This window comes from Teleopsis dalmanni, chromosome X (assembly GCF_002237135.1).
Source record: "Teleopsis dalmanni isolate 2A chromosome X, ASM223713v2, whole genome shotgun sequence".
NCBI classification, from domain to species: Eukaryota; Metazoa; Arthropoda; class Insecta; order Diptera; family Diopsidae; genus Teleopsis; species Teleopsis dalmanni.
Genome location: NC_051848.1, coordinates 17,798,170 through 17,825,490, shown reverse-complemented (window position 1 = coordinate 17,825,490; position 27,321 = coordinate 17,798,170). Strand labels below are relative to the sequence as shown.

Sequence of the window (27,321 nt, the reverse complement as noted above, 5' to 3'; positions counted from 1 at the left end):
TACTATGCATATTCTTTGTGACTATCCATTTTTAATAACGCACAGAAGAAACTTGTTTCATATGAAATTTCAGTCACCAAAAGAGATTAAGAGCTCTTGTCTAGATTTTATTCTGGATTTTGTTCACAATACTTTAAAGGGGTTTGTGTAATCAATAGTGAAATTGGTACAATAGGACTCTTCTGACCGTAGTACCGGCTGCTGGGCGATTTCACGCGAAAGCATTTAATAATTAAATAATAATAATAGTTCTCTCGCTTTAATCGACTCTGTTTACATATGAGCCCAATTTTTGAAGGAGAACTGACCAATGTTCGAAGCCTCAGAAGGTATATTATATATATTCTATATTTAAATACAAAACATATCAATATAAATACCGCAAAATACATAAAAATTTATTATAAAATACTATAAAATTTTTTACAAATATCAAATATGTATATTATTATAATATTATATATTACATATATATATATTCCATAAACATTTATGCATACCTATATATGCATATATATAAATAAGACAACAATTTATGCTTTTATTCCCTACACAATGCTTTCTTTTTAGTAGTTAAAAACTAGTATGTAAAGTTTATGAAAAATAGATAGAACTAAGAAGTTTTTTTTATCGGTCACTACTTAATAAAAAGATATTTTTAATATAAAAAATATAAATGTTTCGCCAAATTGTTCGTTATTGCTTATTTTGTAGTTTTATTTCATTTACTTAACAAAAATGTTTTACTATATAAACAATTTATTTGTATAAAATATAGTAGAGAAAATAATAAATTTTTAAAAATTCATTATTTTTGACAATTGCTAATAATTGTTGTTGGAAACCAGCCTTTACAATAATTTTTTTTAATATTTATAAAAATTGGCAATATTTCAGAATTTATTAATAATTTGTTATTTTGTTATTTTGTTATTTATAAAAATACATCCAAATATATGAAACAGTAACCACATCAATTTATTATTATGTATATGATAAATTGTAAGTGTATGTGTAATTTGTGTAATGTATATATATAAGGTAATTGGTAACTTTGTATAAATTATGTACTCGTACCTAAAACTAAATTGTTTTTGTTTTGTATAAGTTGTTCTTTGAAAATATCTCAGAGATGTGAAATAAAAATTCTAAACTTCAAATCGAATGCATATCGATGTGCAACATAAAATAATAAATAAAAACAGAAAAAATTTTAAATTATGTTCAACAAAAGATCACGTTTTTCTTAAAGAACTTATAAAACTAAATAAACAAAAAATTAAAAAATCTAAAAATATTGTACATATCGAAAAAATAATAATAATTTCACAAATTCAACACTTAATTTCACATTGCTTAGCATAGTTTCTTAATGCTTAGATTAAATTATCGTGTTGTTTTTAATTTCCAACGCAAAAACATATACGCTGAAATTCTCAATACGACAAAGATGACAATGAGCGCCACAATGTCAAGTGTGAAGTCAGCGTTCACCATATCCAATTCCTCTAAAGTAGTTATTGGGGACTTGAAATGGCAGTAGGTTTGGAAACACCTTAGTTTTTCACGACCAAAGCCATAGGTGGCCAAAGCAGTACCTTCGAAACCATAACGTATATATGATAGATACGTAATCCAACGTAGGTAAACGGGTATGGCATCGAATGACACAAAGAAGCCGGAAAATAGTAAGAACGGCACAGACATGACTGGTGCCAAAAACACGCCATTTTGTACGTTCATAGCAGCGCCTACAACTAAACCCACAGATTGTGCCACAAATGATATCATTAAACAAGCAGCCAAGAACATGGAATATCGGAACATCTCCCACGGTTGTGAGGTGAAGTAGTATACAATCGTCACGTAAATAACACAGAAAATAGCCTAAAATTTAAATGAAGATGAAATCGTGAATAACAATGATTTATACTGTATTATAAAACTCACCTGGAATGGTAGATCAGCAACAGATATAGCCAAATAATATGACTTTAAAGAATACCAACGATTAAAGTTTTCCTTCAATAGTACCGGCATTTCGAGAGGGACTAAAAACAAAAATATATTATTGCATTCATATTATTTAATTAGCGTTCGAATAATCGTTTTTAGTATTTCATATATATATTTTATATATTCTTATATAGCTAGAATGGATGTGAGTTAAAACAGTAGGTCTACGTGTCTGTTGTTAAAAAAGTGAATCACATAAGAGGAATCGACCTGGATTCTCAATCATGTAGTTGCTAAACATTAGTAAAGGTCTACTTATCAAACTAGAAAAACTAAATATCGAGTTGAACAAGGTCTTTTACTATGGAGCATAGTCCAAGGGAAAAAGTATAATTCTTAAAATTTATATCTATACATTGTTTGCATTAATGATGTTTGTTTGTAAAGTGAGAAATATGCACTGATTTCTACAATATTAATTATAAATTTTTAATTTTTTTTAATTCTTACAGAAAATTTAATTTAATTTGTATGTAATAAAACACACCTTTTTAAAAAATATTAAAGCTGTTATAAAGTATATACTTGTAATATGGGTATATGGTATATTCGATAATATAGGGCTCAAGACACTTGTAGCTATGGTTTTTTTTTTAATTTTATTTTACAAAAAGGAAAAGTCTTTGAAGAGTTATTTAAAAATCTAAACAGATTTTGCGTAAGAAAATTATAAACACTATATTATAAACTCCAACAGTTTATACACATATAAAAGCATATGAAAATGTGTACTAATATCATATATTGGGTCGATTGATAAATACCCGGCCTAAGTAAAAAAAACATTTTTTTTGTAAAACCATTATATTATATATGATGCTTGACACACCGAGTCCAATGATCTTTTAACATTTTGGAACCTTCTAAATAATACTATTTATCCAGTTCTCCAAAATATACCTCAGATACACTAATGTGATTCCACTTTATCATTTGAAGCAAACCTCTTTTACTGGAGCTGTCTCTTCTAGTTTGGAATATGGTGGGTGAGGAAGCAATTTGTACTGTAATTCATTTAATTTTGCCCTGATTTCTATTGACGTGTGAATGGCTGTGTTATTCTGCATAAACAAAATTTGAATTTTTTTCTTCGACAAATGTGATCGCTTTTTCTTGATTTCCTCATACAATGGACCCAATAATATGCAATCTCAAAATACGGACGCTAAAACTTTTTCAACTGATGGTTGAGTTCGTGGTCGTTTGGGAGCACTACCCCCGGGGTCTACCCATTCTCTGGTTTCTAGCTTTCTCTCAGGTTTTGAAGATATGGATCCATGTTTCATCAATTGTTACTACTCGACGCAAAATTGTTGTAGTTTTTGGTCGATTGTGAGCAAACGCGGCACCCATACCTATCTTGCCGAAAGCTTTTTCATACCTAAATATTTTGGACGAACCGGACCCTCTTCATCAAAAACACTCGTACGACCACGTTTAAATTCAGGTTTCCAATTTTTTATTGCTGTTAACGATGGTGCAAGGTTGTCGTAAACAGAATCCATTTTCATCATTGTTCATTCCTTTCAAATGAAAGAATTTTATAATTGAACGCTGAATATCGTCGTATCTTTCCATTTTATAAAAAATCACCAAGGTGCTCTGTTTCCTGTTTCCTGTTCTGGCGTTGCCACCTGTTGTGAAGTCAGGTAATTATCAATCCACCTAGTGGAGGACTCTGCTACTTATATAAATTGAAAATATTTTTAATAAAAAAAGGAGGAAAATTAAGATTTCGTTTATCTTTTGGGATTAAAGGAACTGTATATTCATGTTAAACGGACTACCACTGGTATGTATCATCTCGATTTCGTTCTATTAAAGCTTTAATAACTCTTACTATCCTTCAGATAGTTTAGTTAAATATTTAAGATTGACAATGTCTTTCATTGACGTTTCGAACATTTTGACATTATTATCCTATCTATCACTCTCAAATGAAATATTAATAATGTCATAACGTTTATTAAAAATGATAACTTATGATGCAGTGCGAAGGTGTTTGTGAGTATTTTACATGGATTTTGGCAGGTATTGCCTTAAATACTTTAAAATTATTTCAATCAAAAAGCAATTGTTTAAATGTTAAGAAAATTTAACACAAGTTTAAAATTTATAAGACACGTTCAACAACTTCACTACAAAATGTTATTTAATTTATGGTAAAGATGACATTCTTAAATTACTTAGCATTTTTAAACTAGTTGTCTAATATTCAAACTTGGACCTATTCAAATTTATCTTAAACTGGAGATAAACAAATGTGGATTTCAGTAATTGTTCAATACTATATCAGCTAATTTTTAGGTTTTAATAATATAATATTATAAGATACTTAATTTAGGTCTTATGCATCTAATAAAATGCACATAATAAAATTGATTGAAAATGACGTACATGATAAGATCGTTATTGTCATGGAAGTATACATCAAGAACAACATGTTGAAAAAGAGAAAACCCAAATTACTCAAGACTTTAGCACCATCGTTACCGATATCGTAGTAGAGAGCACCGATTAGAAAACCAACCAATAAATGAGCAAATAAGCGCAGATACATCAGAGTCTGAAAAAAAAAATATAAATTATTAAAATGGATACTTTCATTATCTTTCATATAATTTTAACTCACCCAATCACGATAACTAAACAAGAGTGTACGCTTAAGCACAACCCAGAATTGATGAAACTGTGAAGTGGGATAACGCTCGGGGGAAGTTATTTCTGCCGATAGCAAAGCTGTTGTGCAATTATCAGCTTTCTCCATATCGATCATAGCATCACCTTTTTCATTAGTACTAACCACAGCTGTAGTGGGATTGGAAACACTAGAATCTTTGGCAATATCATTCACTAAATTACCATTTAAAATGCCATTATTCATTGTCAGATTACCCTCGTATTTACCGCCACTGACATTAGCTTTTATATTGTGCACCTTAACTAGATCTGTACGTACTTTTAAGTTAGCATAATCGGCTGATGTGCGTATATCTTTCTTGCCATTATCGATAGCATCGACTAATCTGCGTGTGTGATCACCATGCTCACCACAAGCAACCTCGATCACATAACTGGCTGGATTGTGATAACTGGGACATTCTAAATTGAGAGTTCCAAGGAATGGCACTAATTGTTTTGTGCTGCCCTGATAAACACATTGTCCATCGGCGAGCGTATATAATTGATCGAACATTTCAAAGAGACGTGCTGAAGGCTGATGTATGGTGCAAATGATGGTTCGACCACCAGCTGCTAACATTTTCAACAAATGTATGCACTGGAAACAAGTTGAACTATCTAAACCAGACGTCGGCTCATCAAAGAACATAATCGGTGGATTGCTAACTAGCTCCAAGGCAATAGAGAGACGTTTCTTTTGTCCGCCTGATAGATTACGCGTCAATGTATTACGATGTTCACTTAAACTTAGTGTCAGTAAAATATCGTCAATCTGTGAATAAAAAAAGGTAAAAGAATTTTTATTGTTAAAATTATTAAGTCATAAATATGAGGAAACAAATTTCTTTAAAAATTGTTGATTTCGATTAAAACCCATTCGAAGTGATATTGAGAATCGAAAATGTATCAATGTTCCGAAATTCACGACCTCAGTGGAACCATATATCCAATTTGGTGCAAATTATAATCATCACTATAGATTAGCAAGACTTGAGAGACTTATATGATTTAAGTTCAAGAGGAATAGGTAGTTAGTTAGTTCTATCTTTATAAACTCTTTATAAACATTTATTACACTATTGTTAAGTTAAATAATAAAATTTAATAAGAAATGTACGACATGGCTTCAATCGTCTGTCGGAGAAGTACAAGATTAATATTTTGAAATCATGTTTAAATGGATTTATACCTCATATTTAGAAGATAGGTTCAGAAGAACTGTGTGGAAATGGAAATGAAGAGTTTAATTTCGATATTAAGTTAATATAAATATAGAATGTTACATATAATAGGTAATATATAGGTTTTTGTACATACACTAATGTGTTCAAAGTGATTCATTTATATTTAATTAGCAGAAAACAGTGAAAATTAGTGGAATTGAATAATATCATCTCATGAATATATTTTTAGTAGTGCACGATCCCCTTAAGTTAAGATAAAATTTCCACAAATTTGATTGATATTAAAAATAAAGGTATATTAGACTTTCAAAGAAGCTTCTTAAGAGAATAGCTCTTTAAACTAGCTTAGAAGTTTTCGATAAAAAGTTCAGTTTATAAATGACAGACTAAAAGTCGAAAAATAAGTTAAATGTATTGATATTTTTGCTTTCTTATTGAGTAAATATAATATGAGCATATTCACTAGAGAGGGTGAAGAGAAGAGTATATCTCTAGAATAAATCTATGCAGTTGACAATGCTGTGGAGGAGATGGGGACAGTTGTAAGAGTGAATATTAAAGCTAAAGCAGATGATATTGCATCAGGATATTGAGGACTACAGAAAAGTTCACAAAAAGTATCAATTTTATATATCTTGCCAAAGATTGGATAATAAGACATGATGTGATCTGAATTTTTAAGAGCAGTAGTAGTTACGTCAGGACTATGTGCGATTTTGACTAGATCGCTTTTATATAAAAAAAACTATTTTGATTCAATAAGTGAATAGAATTGCTGGGGATTTGTGAACCTTTTTGGTGGACGTCTTTATGTGGGTTTTGACTAAGATAAGGCTATTTTTTTTACTAACTTTGTTTACCTGCAGAATTTAAAAAAGATCTTATAATTTAAAGAGTCTATAAGTTGTCTAGTAGTAGTAGTGTTCATATAATATATAATTCGCATATAACTCAGCTTCAGTTAATTTTAGTTTAAATAAATTTTTGAGAAGAAGAAAAAGACAACTAAAAATGTGAAAAAAAAATTATAAGAAGAAAAAAAGATAAGGAGTTAATATACAAAGTTTAATTCCCCATTTTTTCTCAAGGCATTAATAAAGCGATGAAGTAAAATATCGGAGAACAGAAAGTATTAAGATAATAATCTGTCCGCATGGTTTTCAATAATACTTAGCCTCTTAATTTCTAAGTTTTTATGCTAGCCTTTAAGTTTGTAAGTATATTTTATTTGATTAATTTGTAATAATAATTTTATCTCTTATATTTAAGTTGTATTAAAGTATTGGGAAAGCCAAAGCTAACTTTCTTTTTATTTTATTACTAAACTTCAAGAATATCTATACAAGAACCATGCCCTGTTTTTGAACTAATACCTTAGATTTTATAAAGCTAATTTTTAACATCAAAAATGAATTATTTATTTTTTGCAAGTAGGAAATAAATCAAAACATTTTTAGAGTTTGTACGGAAATCGAAGTGTACACGCGCCAACTAAGATTACGTACTGTCAGTCTACCAGTCTCAAATATGAAGACAACTCAGAATTTGTGAGATTTACCGGTTTTACAACTAATAGAAACGCTTCCGACTGAAGACGTACTTTAGCAGAAGCGGTCGCGTTTATCTCTGACTCTGGTCACTTAAGCCTTGCATGACAAGAAATTTCAATCTGACAGCAACAAAAGCCGCCACTAAACAGCAGATTTAATGATAATGATTAATTTTATTTCAGAATGATTTTTTTTCCGAATGTAGATTGTTCATAACTGAATACAGATAAAATAAAAATAAGTACAAAGTAAACTTAAATAAAATAAACACCAACTAATGATTTGTAATTAGAATTCGCTTGAATTGTAGATTTTAAAGTGAGGCAAATGCTCAATTTCACAGAGAACAATTGGAATTGGAATTTCAATTTATTATTTGAAGAAAACAATAATTATATATTTTTTAATTAAAAATTAAATAATAATAATTACGAATATCAGTTTTAAACACATTTACTTACAAAATCGCAATTTAATATTATTTTAATGAGAGAAAAAAAGAGGTTCAGAACAAACACAATAGTTATTGTTATAAAATATCATTCCTACTCTATTTTACCCTCCAATACACCCATTTCTAACCTAAGCATGTTTCCTGAATCATAGGCTTCCGTGGGTCGCAACAAAATATCAGAAAGTGTATATTCTTAAATACAATTTATGTATAGTCTGTACAGCCATACATAGAAACATTGGAAAAACTCATTATTAAAGACAATAAGTAACTCTCTCTCTCTCTCCCTCTCTTGTGCATTATCTTACTGTTTACATATATCTTTAATTAGTTCACGAGCAAATATTTGTTAATTGGATATTAGGCAAATACTAACCATTGAATTCTTCTCAGGTTTGGTAAATTTCTTGCTCAATTTCAAATTTGTGGCCACGGTCATTGCTTCCTGGACAGTTAAGTTACCATGCAACTGATTGTCCTGCATAATGTACGCCGACAATTTGCGGAATGCGCTCAAGTTACGTTCGTGGCCGTTCATAGTGACGACGCCTTCAATGCTCGATGTTCTGAAAAATAAGATAACACTCTTAAGTATATGTTGATGAAAATGTAAAGATGTATTAAAAACATATTTATAATAATATTTATTATAAATATTATAAAAAAAATTGTGTTAAATAATGAATACGAAGGGTTTAGTAAAGAAATTAAATGTAGTGGTAAAAGATACAAACAAACCTACTATAATAACCTAGGCATTTAGCACAGGTAGCGGCTCAAAAAGGGGACTTGAAGGAATGCTCGAAATTCCCCTGTTGAAGAAGAAAATGGAGTGGTGAAAACCGCAAACGAGGAACAAAGCAGTGTATGGAAGAAATATTTTGAACGAACTCTAAATGTTTTCCAATTGGTAGGAAAGAGTCTATTATAATGAAGCTACCTTAGAAGGGCGATAGAAAAAGTTGCAATAATTGGACAGGAATATGATGGCTGCTCATAATAATGAAAATATTCAACAAGATTATCTTAGAGAGTAAAGCTATGACCTTAAATAGTACTATATGTAGCAGGTCGGCTTTCGACCTGCTACATGAAAGGTCATGCACAGATCAAATTAACATGGTGAGCAAATTTTTGGAGCAGGCAGCGGAATTCAACTCAACACTATATCTTACATTTACTATTTTTAGTAGATTTTTAAAGTACGTTCGTGCTTGAAGAATAATAACAAAATATATTTCTAACAATCTAACAAAAGTATGAATTTAAAAAAATTTAGTTGAAAATAACAGAAAAAAAAATAAATAAATAAAAATTATGCGTTCTACAATAAAATTGTTTTTTTAAAGGTGATGTTTTTCTGTATTTAAATTCTAAGTAATTTTTTTTACCCGAAGTTGTCTTAAGCGTTTTATTTTAATTCAAAATTTAATTTAAGCTTTTAGCACGATTGCTTTGCGCTACACCAGAATCATTACGGCATATAAGATGCTCTAGTTTATGAGAAATTAAGAGTTTACCATTCGTAGTATAAACTTCCTGCTATTTTCAATAATATTTACTTAATGTTTAAATATTAATGTTAATGTTTACTCTGAGTCTAAATGATTTCCTAGTAATAAGTAAAACACAATGGGACAAAAATTTCAAGCTAATATATGTCTGAAGTGCGAATTATTAATGAGGGATCGAGAGACATCAGAAGGAGTGAGAGAGGGACAGAAAGAGAACGAAATAAGAAGGAGCGAGAGAAGAAGAAAAAGAGAAAGAGAAGAAGAGAGAAGAGAAGAGAGAGAGAGAGAGAGAGAGAAGGAAGAAGAGAGAGAGAGAGAAGAGAGAGAGAAGGAAGAAGAGAGAGAGAGAAGGAAGAAGAGAGAGAGAGAGAAGGAAGAAGAGAGAGAGAGAGAGAAGGAAGAAGAGAGAGAGAGAGAGAAGGAAGAAGAGAGAGAGAGAGAAGGAAGAAGAGAGAGAGAGAAGGGAGGAGAGAGAGAGAGAAGGAAGGAGAGAGAGAGAGAGAGAGAAGGAAGAAGAGAGAGAGAGAGAGAGAAGGAAGAAGAGAGAGAGAGAAGGAAGAAGAGAGAGAGAGAAGGAAGAAGAGAGAGGGAGAAGGAAGAAGAGAGAGAGAGAAGGAAGAAGAGAGAGAGAGAAGGAAGAAGAGAGAGAGAGAGAAGAGAAGAGAGAGAGAGAAGGAAGAAGAGAGAGAGAGAAGGAAGAAGAGAGAGAGAAGGAAGAAGAGAGAGAGAGAAGGAAGAAGAGAGAGAGAGAAGGAAGAAGAGAGAGAGAGAGAAGGAAGAAGTAAGAGAGGGAGAGAGAGAAGGAAGAGAGAGGGAGAGAAAGACGAAAGAAGGGAAATGGAGAAAGAAAAAGAAATACAAAATCACAAGTTTAAGCGGTACTTAACTGAAGAGTCTGAATATCGAACGTGTTTAAAATAAAATTTCGAATGACAAACTGTAGTCTCATACAGATGAGATCGAGTAGATGTGAAGTACCTGGAATGTGCAATTAAAAAGTCAGTTGTATTCATAAACATTACCATAGAACTCTAAATGAAAATCTAACGTTTTTTAAATAACATGACACTGAAGTTGAAAGGCGTCAGTCTATCTTATAGATATTAAAATATATTACAGCAATTATCAGATATAGGAAATGATAAGAATAAAGTGTTTAAAGAAAAACAGAAAATCGTAACGTAGATCTTGATAAGACAGGATGGACGGAAGGCTTCAATCAAGTATACAGAATCGCCTTAAATATGGGACAAAATGAATAATAGCACAGGGAAAGAAACATTTTAGAAACGCTAATTTTGGTCAATCTATTAAAACTTTTCACATCAAAGAACCACATCATTACTTTCAAGATATTGCTACATAAGACAATAGTTTTAACACGCTCTGACCTCTGAATCACGTTTGTGTGGATAAAAACTATGGAGAATTGTTGACTTCATATATGTAGAAGGGTGATTCAGGTAAAAACGATAGCAAGGCAGAATTTACCGGCACTGGAGAAATATCGTAGTTTAAGATGCTCAGAGCCTAAGGATGTCCAATTGTATGACATTGGCTTGCAATCGAGATCAGTAGAACGACTTTCTGAAAAAGACAATACTGGTTGTAGTGTAGATGGTGATGAATTTTCATATTTGTATGTATGTATCATAAATATCGGCGCATTTTTACCACTAGTTTATTAGTGGCCTGGCTAGTATTTAACATAATTTTAAGAATTGATTTCATTTTTATTAGAAAAAAATAACAAACTAATATTATCGAAAAAAATTGGAAAAAATGATATTGAACAAATAATATATATATATAATATATATTATACATTTATATATTATTATTATATAATAAGGAACTTAAATAAATTAAAACTCATTTAAGGCATTGATAGTAGGCAGATTTCAAATCTAGAAAACGAAGCGACCTTTCTATACAGAAACGTAAAACAAAAGTTTTATAATAACATTTTAAACAAGTTCTATAGAAACGTTCTACTTAAAGTGATTGCTAATAATACTTTAATTTAGAATCATGAACTTAACATATAAGTATCTCAGCAACAACACAGCGAATTTTATCAGTGTAGATACTGAGTAGCACAGTATCTATAGTAACAAAGAATAATTAGTAAGGAAAGGTTTAAAGTCCACTAAATAAAATAACAAGAAAATTACTAATGCAATTAAATGAAATATACAACACACTCGTATCTAAGTATTTACAATTATATAGTAAATACGTATTTCCAGATACGAAGTTCTACTTTTGTACTAAAGCAACACGAATCAAATACACTGGGTGGGTTCAAATTTCAAGTAAATACTAGGTGTATGTACAACTTACGAGAATACCTTATGATACAGAATGAAATGAGCACATACATTTGTATGTGCCTATATAGGTGTTTGACTTTCAATGGATTTTAGTACAGAACTTAAAATATAAAATACATGGTAACACATACTGAGCATATTATACAGAGTGTGAGTGTGATTTACATGTACATACATGTGAAATTTAAATACGGGCAGTAATGAGTAATGTCAAAATGACTTTCAAACTAAGACAATTTACATAAATTATTTATTTTATTTCGATGACTGGACATTATGAAGATATTTAATCTTAGTTTAACCCATTTAATTAAGCGTACTTTAAATACAGATCTTTAAGAAACTAGTTAGTCAAACAATGATTAGGCTAAATGAAGATATATAAAAAGATCAAACAGTGAAGCCTCACATACAGTCTGGGAAGTCTGAAAAAGGACAGACTTTATCAGTGTTAAAAAGTAACTAGGCTTAATGGAGTTAAGGAACTATTGCGGTCAACTGCTGAATAGGTAAGTCTTCTTTGACGAGAACAATTAACTAATTCGTAGACCATTGAAATAATGATTAACGGAAATATAGGCATTCGTATGGTCAAAAGAAGTCCAGCGCCATCGCTTGACGGTCGGTGATCGTTTTCCATTGGCATTTTTTTTATCACGAAAAAATTTTGGAAGTACTACAATTTCATGTGCAACTATATACCTATGTTGATGAGTGAAAGGGTGGACGTTTTAGCAAGATTATAAACCATCACACAAGACCAACACACAACAACCAACAATGACTAAGAGACAAAATTACAGGTGAATGTTATTTTAAAGTACTGCAACAATATAGAGCTTTCATAATATTTTTAATATAACTCTGTCGCCTGCAGCTTAGTAGTTTTGACTCCTGGTTTATGCAGGTGTTTTCATGTCTTCGTCGAAAGTTGTTTCTTATATTAAGGTGAGTGTAGCCTGTTGTTGCCAGCACTACGGGTTCCATAAGAGAACAGTTTGCGTATATGGCTGTCACAGCATGTCAACGACCCCCATTTCCTTTCATTTCGTTTACTGTATGTTTTGAATAGTTTTATACCATAGTTCATGGTTAGACACCCGTTTCGGTCGTCCTTTTTTAAAATTGCATGATTGTCTTCTTGGTATTCCATATTTTGCAGGCCAAGATCAGTTCTTATGTATTTTAAAAATTATTTTTTTTTTTGCGAATAGAGGAAGACTACACAGACTTTATATAGTGTGTGACGATCATCACCCGAAATAAATATAATATTCCGTGGGTTTAATACAAATAAACTTTAAATAAAAAAATGCAGTTCTTAAAAGTGAAATTCAATTGCTCTAAAAAAGAAAAAATAAGTAAACTATACAGGTGTTGTTATCAGTTCCAAGCATTTTCTTCTGTGACTTAACTAGACCCATAATTGATCTCATTAATGGGAGTAAAGCAGGTTGCGTACTTGAATAAGTGAAATCAAATGTCTATTATATATTTTTACATAGAATAGAAAAATAATTTATTTAATTATTAGAAAAACTGAGCGATTATGCTAATCTGCATCCTCCACCCATTTTGGTTCCATTGCTTTTTGCTTGTTTGGTTGCAAGAATGTATGACATTTTTATAAACCGATTTATAAATCTTTTATTTTAATAATTGTGCATTTGTTAATGTTTTCTTATCAACAAAATAATTAAAAACAAATAAAAATATTTGCGCCTTACACACTATAAAAAAATGTTCTCATGGAAGATATGACTACATTTTGTATGTACTGGTTCGTTTATATATACTTTTTATAGAACACAAGGTTTCTCTGAAATGGGTTTATTGTTTCATTAAAATATAATGAAACAATTTATGCTGAAATAATTAAGTGAAATTTTGCTGTATGTGAACACGAGTATAGCTTCTTATATAGGTATATGATTTATGCCTAGACATAAAATGAAAACATAATACAGGGGCAAAGGTTTATGGCTTGCAAGTAGTATTTGTGAAAAAAGCCGACTGACTTAATCAATATCTACTGTTTTCAAAAGCATGGGAAATTCCGAATTTTTATGGTAAATTACTTTTATTAGAACTTTGTTGTGTTAATAATTAATTATCTAAAGATAAATACATAAGCGTATTTGTAATTACCCAATAAACTTGTTATCAGCGAACGCTGCTGAACCATTATCGACTTTAGTACGAATATTCACCAATTAATTTCAGTGAAAGGAAATATTATAATTTGGGTACCTGATATCTTGTACAAATACGAAAAAAACTCATATACTTTTAAAAAACATGTCAATTTCTTTGGGAAACTGAAATATACAGTGGCCCTCATCTGTAAAGGTTTAACCATTTTTGCATTACATTCGCATATTTATTTAAACGAACTTTGCATATTCTATATTTTTCGCCCTACCTCACCCGTTATTTGTTTTTATTTATTTTGATATATTGGTCCTCATAATACAATGCTCTCTCATTAAAGTTATAAACCCACAGGAAAAGAAAGTCTATATTCTAATATTTAGTTGTTTAAATCTATTTTAAAGCAGTTCATGAATATGGTGATATTATTAACTTATTGAGCAATAGTTCGAAGGTAACTCTATTTTGACAAAATATTGAATTAGCGAAATCCTGTACCTTTACGACAGAATCTCTCAAATCAATTCCTGTTCTTTTCAGTCACAGAGACAGATTGACACATGATCACTTTCTGTGATAGTCCAACAAGCATAGTCTTAATTCAGTAGTCAGTTCAAGGGCACCATGGTCTACATAATCCAAATCTATTATTTCTTTCTTAACCAACAGATATAGATATCAGTTCTCACAAAATATTGGACAATAAAACGACACAGAGGCAAACTGGGTTTCCTCTATCGAAGAGCCCAATTGGGTTTGCTCTATCGAAACTTTAATAGTGTTCGCTAGCTTCGAGATAGAAACACCGGAAGAGCTGCACAAATTCTCCAATGATTATATACAATAAACATTACAACAATACTTAGAAGTTTACTCTGATCTCAATCGAATGTCGATAATGACAATGGACTTGTTTAATTTAACATATATAGAAAATTAAAGACACAAAACGATCATCTAAAAATATTCAACATACTTTATTTGAATATTAAATATTGTTTGAAATTAATCAATTTTTTGCTAACGGGAATTATTTTGAGGAGATAGATTATGGATTAGATAGTGTTGTTGTTGTAAACCATGGAGATCTATATAGCATAAGATATGAATACGAAGCAATACGAATATGGGGATTAGGATGTGATTGGGTAAAATAGGAGTAGCATGAGAAGTAAAAATTTTTTTGGGACATAGGAGAAATAAAGGCGAATGTGAATGTTATGTGAAGGATTCTGGTTTTTCAATAAGTCTGAGCTAAAAAGCACTCCGACTCAAATAAGTATGTTACGTAAAATAGTGTGAAATGTCAAATTAGTTTATATATATATATATATATCAAAAATAATATTTGCTTGAACTCAATAATAAAGTTTAATTTTTAAAACTTACTTGTAACCGGAAAGTATGTTAAGCAATGTACTTTTACCAGCACCCGAAGGACCCATGATGGCAGTAAGTTCACCTGACCGTAGGCGTCCACTGACTCCTTTCAGTATAACTTTGGCATCTAAAAATAAAAACGTGGTTGTTTATTACAAAATAAATAATAAATGATTTGAGTTACAAAAAAAATAATAATTTAAATGTAAAAGTAGTAGTTATACATAAATAAAGTTACGTCATTAGATATTACATAAATTTATATATACATATTTGGAATATTTTACAATCAAGAATATGGTTTGGTTTCACGGTTCAAATATAGTACTTTTTTTCCAGTCTTATGACAAGACAAGACAAATGATATATTCTAAATGTGCATAATACTTTGTGTATTTTTGCATATCTTAGTATATTGTTATGTACATCGTTTTTAAAAACAAAGGTATCAATTATTCCGATTATCAAGTATCTGATCTTTCTTGTTTTCTATAGTACAACTGGTCACTTTGTCTAGTACTGGTCACTTTGGAACTAGTTGTTCCAAAGTTTCTGATCATCTTGTTATGTGACCGAAGTAAGTCAGATATGTACAGGAGATTTTTATAAGTCTAGTTTTGCAATTAATGTCTCAAACATGGAGATATTGGTTTTGTCAGCCCCCGATGAAGTTCTTAACAGTCGTTGACGTATCTTCAATGCACTTAATCGAAGAAAATTCAATCTTATTATATTTGTGTGAGTTTTATGATAGATTTGGCCATTTCAAAATGGCGTTAAATTTTTTCGAAACTTCCATCTGTGTTTTTTTTTAAGAGAGTTCTTAGCAATCATTATCGGGCTATTCTATAAGTGAAATTAGGTCCTCTTAGGTAGATCTGATTAATGATATATTTTATGCTTCTTATAAATAGTGCTTAAAAGAGTAGTGAAGTGCATTTATTCCGCTTATAAATAATTAATCCAGTACTACAATTTACATATTGTATTGCCAAGAACTTTATACTAACATGTGAGAAATCATACTTGCTAGGCAACTAGTTAATCAAAGGACAACAACACAACAACAAAGGACAATGAAATATCTTTGGTAGATAGAGTCAGTATCTTTTTTTATATCAAATTCAAAGTACTTTTAAAGGTTTAATATTAATACTCGTATCTTCAACTCGTTAAAGATCGTTTGATTTGAATATAGGAATAGGAATAAAGAGCAGCACTGCGACCATGTTTGATATTTTGCTGCAAAAAACCATAACCAAACAGAAGACTTCTCGCCTTCCGAATGAAAGCCGGAATGTCAGCTGTCAGAACGGAAGAGTAGTTCTCGATCCAGTGAACTCCTCCTGGTCCAGATCAAGGTTGGGCAGTCACAAAGAATGTAACTAAATGATTTGAATATAGCAAAGTACCAAATATTACTAATGCCATAGAAAATTTATAACTTTGAGTCTTAGATTATTAGTACATGAATATACATATATGGAATGTGTTATGTTTAAAAAGTTTGACCAAATTTAAGAACTAGATAATCGTAGACGAAAATAACGAATTAAAATATTTTTAATGCCTTTTGTTGTTGTGACATTTCACAAAAAGTGTCAAATAATTCTATCTTAAACAAGAAAACATTTTTTTTTATTTTTTAAATTCTTTTTAACTTTCGTGTTTCAAGAAAATTATAGTCGCTTGTTAAATTTAATTAATTTTAATTTGTTTACTAACTTTGGACAGAAAAAAATTATAAAATCATGCTGACATTTATTTTGTGTAAACACAAACCTGAAACTTCATCAATTTTTTTTTGATATTTTGAGATTTAACATTTTTTTATTGCAAAAAATAATTGTTCAAATAATTGAGTTCAAAAATAAACAAAATTTAAAATTAATTTTAGTATATCTTATAAAAATGTGTTTATAGAGAGAGATACATACATATATTACTTATATACCATATACTACTTTATAGTGAAGTGCATCAAACAAACATTTTTAACTAATGATAATTTATATGGTACTTAGAAAATAAAATTATCATCACTTTTTTTATTATTATTTGAATAAAAGTTCAAATTTCCTAATTTTTCTTATATTAATAATTAATTTAATTGGTGATTAATGTTATAAAGCACGACAATTATTCAAAAAACTAAAAAGGAAGTTGCTGCACTCTGCATTCTTATGAGTATAAATTGTAAAATAAATTATATTTATTATGAAAAGATAATAAATTAAATTTTATGTAACCATTTTTGTTAATAATGCATATATAAAAAGCAGTGCAATCGAACTTATCGTTCGTCAACAAAAATGAAATGCATCAAGACTGACTGAAGTACTTTGACACATAAACTTGTGGACTGGTTGGTCAACGCCCTTTTGATTGCACGACAGCAGTCCAAACAAAACTGAAGCACCTCCAAAATAAGTTCACAAAAAAATAAAATTCAACAGTTTACATTAAAAAAAAAAAATCAGAAAAAACCGAATTAATGCTTACCGAGCATTATAAACACATTTACAGATCCACTTCCATTGCTGATAGTAACAAATACTTATTGGGTTGAGAAACTTAAATTACTAATCACGTTTAAATATACATAATATATATAATGCATATAAAATATATGAGTTCAATCAGATTTTTTGAAATCGGTCACCGATATTTTGTTGTGATCATCGATGATCGGACCCCAATAAAATAGCACGTAGTGGAGGCGCAACAAAGTTTGAAGGACAGTTAATGTACAAAAACCTTGAAAAAGGTTAAATTGATAAGGAAGACTACAAATTGATCGGTCGGTAATGCTATTAAGTACTAATACACATATGTATGTATATTGAAAAAATTCGAGGAAAAGAACAATTGCTCGCCGATGCCAGAATAGAGTAGAGTACGTATAGAGTACATTTATGGTATAAAAAAAATTTTAAACAAATTAAAAATTGTCATTAGTAATTATAGCTAAACTGTTTAAATTACAATGGCAATTATTAACTAATTTACTTAATTGTAAGCGAAGTTAATGGCGCAATAAATATATCAAATTTTGCAATCGAAATATGAGAAGTTGTTTGACGTGTTAAGGTGGTGTTACAGATTATTTTAGTTCAGTCAAGAATTTGGTAATTTTTCTACTGATCAATAGCGCGAACAGTAACGAAAAAATGTTCATAATAAAACTACAAAATAAAAACTAATGATTTAAAGTATTCGGGTATTACGATGTTTGCGTAACTCGAATTCAAACTATGGGTGACACGGTCTGGTCTGATCAAAAACATAATCTTCTGTAGTTGTTTTCTTTGGCAATATTAGGTCTGTTCCACGAGCTACTCGTCATAAAACTCAAGTAAAACACAAGTTAGGTACAAACTGAGAGCGTAACACAAATAAAGTGCCAAATTACGCTTTTTACACAGATTTTCAAGGAACAGCTTTGTGTAAAATCTGGTCCAGTGCTGTGCAAATAAACAATCAAAACAGCTGATTCGCACATCAACACAAATTTTACTTGAAATCAAATGTACGTGTCATTTCTGTGTAGCATTTTCAAATTTCGACAGGGATGTTACGCTCTCTCGGATGGTCTCATTTGTTCGTAAATTGTGAAATTGTGGTTATTGTGTGATACATTATCCCGATATGATCCAGGAAAGTTCTAGCAATCATTTACTTATTGAACTTATCTTAAATATTATATAATATTTTAAATACACCAAGTCGAATGTTCTCTTTGTAATACCCAGACAAATAAACTTTAACACAAGTACTTTTATTTACCATAATTGATCTGAGAAAAAAAAACTATAACAATTTATTGACACAATCGGTCGAGAATTGAAATAACTTTGTGAGAAAATTAGTCAAAATATCACGTCATGAATGTTGCGGAAGCGAAACTACTTAAATTCCAATAATGAATAGCGACGAATAACGACTTGAAATTAAATAATAAAAAAATTAAATAAATAAGATAATAATAGCACCTCCGAGTGAGTGATCAAAAGTAGCAAATAAATAAATAAAACACTAAAATGTAAGCAAACAAATCAGCAACTCAACAGACCAGACCAACACGCCAAAAAGCCGGTACGAGGCTTTCAAATTTTTGTTTTGCCTATTGCCAAGATACCGAAAACAATCTTAATAGCGAAGAAATTTTTTACCGCCAAGACAGGCGATAACACTTAGCAATTTTGAAAAATATGCACAAATTTTGTTATTCATTTTGCATAAATTTGCTTCTGATTTGCTAAATTTCTGCATAACTTCAACTAATTTAATTTTAATTAATTAAAATACTGACTGAAAATACAGAAAATACAGAAAAACTAGAAAAAAATAATAAAAGCGCGAAACTAAAACATTTAATAGTATTAAACAGTCTTTTAGAATTTTTTCGTTAATACTTGTTAAGTCAAGACGCAGCGAGTGAGTACCGGGTAAACATCACATCACATGTGGAGAGTCCGTCCCAATGAAGGCCAATCCAACTCGCTATTTTGGCAAATCGTTTAAAAACTTATTTCGAATTCCGTACACGTTCACGATTTTGTCTGTTAGTTTGTTGAACAAAATGTAAATGGTTTAATTAAATAGGAAATGAAATCGTACCGACTGACTGTATGATACGATACGATTCGATTCGATTCGATTCGACTTAATAGTGCAAACTCAGACTCATTAATAGGTGGAACAACAACCACCTGACGATGGTCACACAACGAAGTTGTCGTAGCATTGAAAGACCAATAAAACGTGAGTAAAGCAGCAGATGTGGAAAAATTTCTTCCATTAAATGGGGAAAAATTACCAGGTCTTTCAATGGAATAACAATATGAGAAACTCATATAACAATCACATATTACTCATATTCGTAATTTCTCCTAATGTCCCTCTATTAACTTGTTTCTTCAATTATAGTCTCATCGATAACACGCTACCACTGTTCACGTCTAAATATTAACTTCCGCAAATATTCGAACAACCTATATTACTATATTACCACATTAACAACAACAAAATCATACACTCAATATTTGTATCCATACTAACGAATTTTATAGAAAAGATTACTAACATCATAGAAGGTAACATTTTCATGTACACATATTTAAAGAATCCACATATGGGACGACAATCAAGTAACAGATAATGAAGCTGTCAACTAATAATATCATTTCATCACTCACTGTTTGGCAAATATTCCTACAAAGGCTTACGTCCGAGTAGCCTACATAAATTACTAGTACGTATGTATATATTTATATTTGTGGATGATCGATTATTCAACTTTTAGAAGCCGGATTTCGGATTTTAGAAATGGACTCGTAGTGATGAGTCATGGCTTCAGTTGTTGAAGATTTCTGTATCGCTCTTCTTAAAATAAATTGATTATATAAAATATTATAAAAATCCGGTTTATTTGAAAAAAAAAAACCAGGTTATTCAAGATTGGAAAATTGAATAAAAAACCAAGATATATAAGTTAAAAAAAAAACAGGTAGTGGTAGTACAGATGTATTTAAAACAAACTCTGTAGCCGTTGGTGGTTTACTTCAGAACGAATACTTCACGAAGCACGGATTGATAGGGCTAGTCGCGTACTGATTCTTTTTTTTCGTTATCACTGTTGCTAATTTAACATCGGATTGTTATTGACTTTGTAAACTTTTTAATCTCAATATGTGTCCTAGAATAAAATAGACTCAATATATCATTGGTAATAGCATTCATAACAGAGCCATGAACAACGATTTATTTTTCCATATGAGGGCGAATGGCTGTTATGTCTCTAAAAGTAGAGCTCTATGGTTGAGAGGAATTCCACCCGGTATAGCATTTACTGTGAAAGAATTTAAATCAACTATTGAATCCTTGAAAGCGAACAGTATGTGCGGAAATTTGTGTCACGGTCTTCAATGTTCGTAAAATAATGGAAAGGTGTTTGCTGTATTACTACTACTATTATTTCTCAATAATGCCATAAAATTATTTATTGAATAAAAATACATTTGATTACTTGTTTACTCCAATTGTGTTTTTTATATTTCAATTTGAAATATCACACCTCTTGAAAAAGTTCTCTATGTGAGCCGTAAAAGAATATTTGGGTTCTATATAATCTCAGAGAACAAAATCTGATAAATAAAACTACAATTTGAGAATCGTAACGAGTTAAACCTATCTTGAAAAATTCCGATTCCTACCGCTGTGAAGTGGACAATGAGTGGTGTATTGAATAGGGGACGAAGCGAAAGTAAGCCCAAAACCGAACTGTGTATTTCGAGTTGCTTTAGGATGGTATGTTGTTTAGCGTTCAGTGGGGCCGGGCCTATTTTAAATGCGACAATATCAATATTTATTGATTGATTATTTTCTGAGTGTTTTGCTTATTTAATTCCTAATACTTTGAATTATAAAATTTAATCTTGTTGAGTAAATAATAAATACTGAATTAAAAAACATTTTACATTTCTAAAGTTAGTTTTATTATGTTAAAACGAATAACGAATTAAAATTCTGTTATTTGGGTGGGATTGTATATATATATATATACTTATTGTTATCATTTTAAGATAATGTGTAAAGACTTCCTTTAATTAAAAAACTATTATATAGATTATAATACAGATTGGTCGTTTGATTGTGATTACTTTTTTCTACTAGAAAAGAAAAAAGAGTAAAATTACGCATATTTTAAAAATCCAATTTCAAGTTTATATGATGTTTTAACAATTTTAATTTAGCATTTTTTTTATTAATATTACATTGTATGCATATATAAACTGTTGTTCAGAGCAAATTAAAATGGTTGAAAATGGTAATTTATCTTCTCACTGCACACATTTAGTGAACCGAGACAGTTGGTATGCAAACAAAGCTATTTCAGTTATAATTTATGGTATACGGTTTTAAATCTTTTAGACCTTTATAACCTATTTTCAATGCTACTATATATACTTCAGCACAAATATTAAAATCATACATAAGGCTATAAATATTTCGGTAAGTGCGAGTCGAAACAGCGAATAGAAACGGGTTCCTTTTTATATAATGCTCACAAAGTTAAAAGAAAGTTAACAAATCAGTTTTACATTATATATCACTATATATTTCTACCATATGCCTTAGACACATTCTACCATATTACATAGTAGGGTGCATCGAAAAAGCCGATGCAAACATATGAAAATAATTACATTCTAGAAAATCTTAGTTAGCTGCAGGAACTCTTCTTAAAAATTTTTTTTTTAAGGTTTTAAATAGACTTCATAGGTGTATGTAGTATAACATATATGTTGTATACTACGGTCTATATGCTAAGCAATTGAGAATTTTAAGAGATTATGTTGGAGTTTTACATGTATAGTTTTTAATATATAATTAATTTTCAATGACCAGAGTTAAGTAACTTTTTTCTATATATCTTTTGTATTACATCACTCGTATCACCTGGACAGGTTTAACATGTATACATGTATATGTATACGGATAGGTGCGTATACATAATATACAGTTTCAGGTACTGAAGAGAGACAATCATAAAAACGCACTCGTGCTCATTAATAGGTTGTTTCTTTCTGTGTAATATAACAAATATTATTGATCATTTTATACACCACAAAAAAAACAGGGTTTCATTTCGCTATGTGACTATGAAAAAGCAACTATGAAATATGTAACAAACTAGAAGTAATTACACACACCACATAAAGAAATGTGGTTCAAAGAAAACTTGTTTCTTAAGAAATCATCTTTAACGCATTCATAGTCAACAATTTTCATGCTACACTTAAGATACCAAATGTACGTGCCGACAGCTAAGCTCGTGTTTAAAAATCTACAAATATAGCCTTCAAGGTCTGCAATTTTTTGGAATAACGATCAGTGATCATGCAGAACTTGTTGCAAATTTTAACATATTTATCAGAACTTATATATTTATCAGCATTTATATCTATACATTTATACATTCATTACACGTGCATTTATTTGTATGTTCTTCTATCTACAAATAAACAGATTGAATGACAGAAAGGATCAATGAGAGATCTGATCTTCACTCTTCCAATTACAAATACTTCATCTTTACATGCTACCCATTAAAAATAATATATGGATGAAAATTCTTATATGCAACAGATCTATATTTAGACATTTTTATCAGATCTATATTTAGACATTTTTATCAGTATATTTGTATGATTTTAACTTTGCGTATAATTATTTTAAGCATCTGGCTACTTCGAACTAGAGTTTTCTGAATGCTGATGTAAATATTTAACAGAAACATGCCAAGTATTTAATCGATACTCATTTGCCTAATAAATCCATCATCGACGAATTCTCCATTGCTTTTGTGTTTTGTGTTTTCCTCAAATGTTTACAAATAAAAATGCAGAATAAACTAACAAAGAATTTCAGGAATTTTAAAGATCTTTTGAAAGGTTTGAATTAACATAATAAACTGAATCGAGTTTTAGCTCGTTTTATATGTTTTGTGAACTCAAATCAATTTAAGACATAAAAAATGTCTAATAAAGTCAAGAGCTTGAACTGCAATTTTAAGATAATTTTCATTCTTTATAGAGCAATTTACTAATTACAGTTAGATAGAAATTTAATTGGTTCAACTGAATCCGTTCAAAATAGACTAAAAACTCTTCCACATTTAACTTAAAGTATGCGAATAAACACTAACATTATTAGACACTAATGGTTACTATATTGAAGTTCCCCGTCATACTTCATAACATTCGCAACATCCTAGAAGAAAGATAATGATAAATGTAGAGGCTTCTTCATACCTAGAGAGCAGAACTTATCAACTTTTAAGGACCACAAATGAATCGCAATTTGTTGACTTTTGTTAGTTCAGACAAGATTAATTTAGATTTATAATACATCATTATATAAAATAGACGGCACACAATTTAAATGTAAATAATATATTATTATAATATCAGTAACAATGACGTCACAAGATCACGTATATGTGCATGCCCAAAAATTATTATGTACACGTACATAGTCAAAAACTTCATGCGATTGGTAAGATATTTATGATAACACAAGGTTCAATTAAAAATATATTATTAAATTAAAATTCGTATCATATGCTACATGCCCTAATTAATTTGAGAGTATTAGTTCAAATAGAAGACGCTAACAATTAATACTTCATAGGATGCTTATAAACAAACCTATATCTTATAATTGAAATTGAGCCAACCACCATAAGATTTATTTATCGCGTCCTGACCCAAGAAATCATCTCAAGTATTTATACTAGCTGATTTTTAGAAAACACCCTGTATACATATTTTCATTAAGCCGTCACAGGATACTTCTTTACATAATAAATTGGGTCACACCTTCTTTCGCTGAGGTGGTGTGTACTTTGTACGCAACAAAGTACCTGGAGCAACAACCTTAGGTGGGACACACCTTTCTTTGTTCTAGACCACAAATGCCAATACACTAAAAATGTAAATTTAATATAATAAATACTGAGCTTTGAATTTTCATTTCTGTTTTGACATTTTCTTTTTGTTCCTTAATGAAATTACTTTTACTGAAAAGCAATATATAAAGAATTTACAAAAGAGCAGATATCTTGACTCATTACTCGCGGATTATTGTTAAGTATAATGTCACGTACCGAGTATATAGGTGCTTACTCTGAAATGTAATACTCTTTGTTTCGTCATTTACTAGGGCACAAAATACGTTCCGCAATTAAATATTTTACTTTTAATATAGTTAAGTATTTATTAAAAGCTTTGCATAGTACTGGGAGTATTACGAGAAGAGCCACCGAAACACAAATCAATTTTTAAAACTCAGAATTTTCAATATGGCTGTCTTAGACACAAACTCTACCTGTAAATCGGTTGAAGAATTAGTCATATATTATATGAATGTGAACCTGTGGAACCTTTTTCTTCGAGTGCATCAATATCTCGGCAGAAACTGGCCTGCGAAGTACCCTATACTGACAAGTCAAATGGACTTGCTTTAGGTGGTAACTTTGACGTGGGGCCTGATGGCAACGCAAATGATCACAAATAGTGGTGCTACATATCTTGTAGTCATTCGAATGCCGTGATTTTCGTAGATGTCTTTAATCATATGTATAAATATTGTTTCATGTTTTAATAAATTTAATTGAATCACTCTGTATTATGATAAGTGGAATCGGGTTATTACAATATGTAAGAAACGGGTTTAACTATGTTAAGAACTATCAACAAATTTTATAAAAGCTTTAAAAAAAGTAATTTATAATAAAGTAATATATAATATATTAAATTTTATCTCATATAGTAATTTCCAAGTGCTTTTCGATAATGACACAGTGCACTTCATAATTTGACTGCTTTCAGGAAAAGATTTACTCACAAATTATTTGAAATTACTGTTGTTTAGCAAATGAAGTTAATTAAGTTCAATTAACTTAATTACGTAAATATATTGATGTAAATTAATATTATAAGACTAAATCACCTTTAATTACACTTTTCATAAATATTCATAAATATCAGTATTTAATGCAAAAGTGATTATTATATATTTAAATAGAACATATAAAAATATAATAAGAATATATCGTTTAATATATGTACATATATATATAAACAGTTCTAATTAAATATTTCTATACAACCATAATTATACGATATAGGTATATGCAGTTCTTGAATATTTAGCAGTAAAATCATTACTTCACTAAGAGTATTTATTTGTAAAGAATCAAATAAAAATAAAAACAAATTTATTAATAATTTGATTTAATAATATCTTTATAATTATTCCCTTCAATTTTAATGTTCTTGAAATATGTCTCTGCCTGCCTTGATCCACACACACATCATTACAATTTCAAGTCGGGCTTTGATAATTTCTGAGTTTGTTTTGTCCCGATGTTGATTTTCGATACAACGATTTTCGATCTCTCTAGTCCACACATTGCTTGAAGCTTGAATTTATTAAGATATGTTTAGAGAAATATCCGTAAACAGTTTCCATGATGAGCCATTTAACATCATATATACCAGTCAGATTAATTTTGTTAGGATTTCTCTCAATTGCAGCGCTTCTACAATTTCTGACCTTATAACTTGCCGAAAACCTGTTTGTAGTCTATAAATAGAAACTGTCCCAGCGAAAAAAATTAAATCCATATGGAAGTACTCAATTAATTCGCCTATTAGTTGTCTAAGTTTGTATATTTCTATAGGAAACTAAATTGTATAATCCACATCTAAAATAGATTATAGTCTATAATTACAATTAGTTTTTCAAGTTCTTGACTTTAGCTCTTCAATATTATTTTTAAGTTATTCAATACCTGACCTATAAAGTATAATTTAAAATTTACTCGGATCTGTAACTTCAGATCTATAAATATAAATTGTTAACTTTCACACATATAATAATAATATATTTCTAATTATATTAATTATATATAAGAGTAAAAAAAATTTTAAACTAGTAGTTTAGTTCTTTTTCGTTCTAATCAGATATCTGATTCAGATATCAGATATCAGATATTACGAGTGTATATTTTTTAAGATATCTTCGAGATTGCGTCGAGTTAATTGTATTAACTAAAATTACTAGAAATGAAAATAATATAATAAATTTATATTTTTTGTTACGCAACAATCAACATAAGTTTTTAATTCTAACGAATTAAAAAAAAAAATTTTATATGAATAATTCATAAATTGTAGAGGAATTTTTTCATTAAAATTCATTACTAGTCGATATTTGCGTAAGTACGTAGCACTTTATGCCGCCAAAAAAGAAATGGAAAAATGATTATTATTTAAATTTACTTTCAGAGAAATCAAGCATTTGATATAATTAAATATATCAGTAAATTTATTGAATATTATAAAAATTCCTCTAGTATATTTTTTAAATTGAAGTTATTAAAGTCAGTCTGTGTACTTTTATTAAGTTTTATAACGAATTCAATTAACTAATAGTTACTTATTAACTAACTACGACTGTTGTTGATATTTACTACTCAAATAATAAATT

The 27,321-nt window shown here is 29.7% G+C and overlaps 1 protein-coding gene across 1 annotated transcript in view; it reads right to left on the bottom strand.

Moving 5' to 3' along the window:
- Nucleotides 1-384: 384 nt before the first annotated feature.
- LOC119687454 (ATP-binding cassette sub-family G member 1) overlaps nucleotides 385-27,321 on the bottom strand; it is a 29,753-nt gene continuing 2,816 nt past the window's right edge. Inside the window, exons 2-7 of the mRNA XM_038101776.1 lie at nucleotides 15,274-15,391; nucleotides 8,263-8,452; nucleotides 4,649-5,470; nucleotides 4,414-4,582; nucleotides 1,951-2,051; nucleotides 385-1,887 (exon numbers count right to left, since the gene is read on the bottom strand). Coding sequence (XP_037957704.1) covers nucleotides 1,387-1,887; nucleotides 1,951-2,051; nucleotides 4,414-4,582; nucleotides 4,649-5,470; nucleotides 8,263-8,452; nucleotides 15,274-15,391 — 1,901 coding nt within the window. The 3' untranslated portion in view covers nucleotides 385-1,386. The remainder of the gene's footprint in view (nucleotides 1,888-1,950; nucleotides 2,052-4,413; nucleotides 4,583-4,648; nucleotides 5,471-8,262; nucleotides 8,453-15,273; nucleotides 15,392-27,321) is intronic.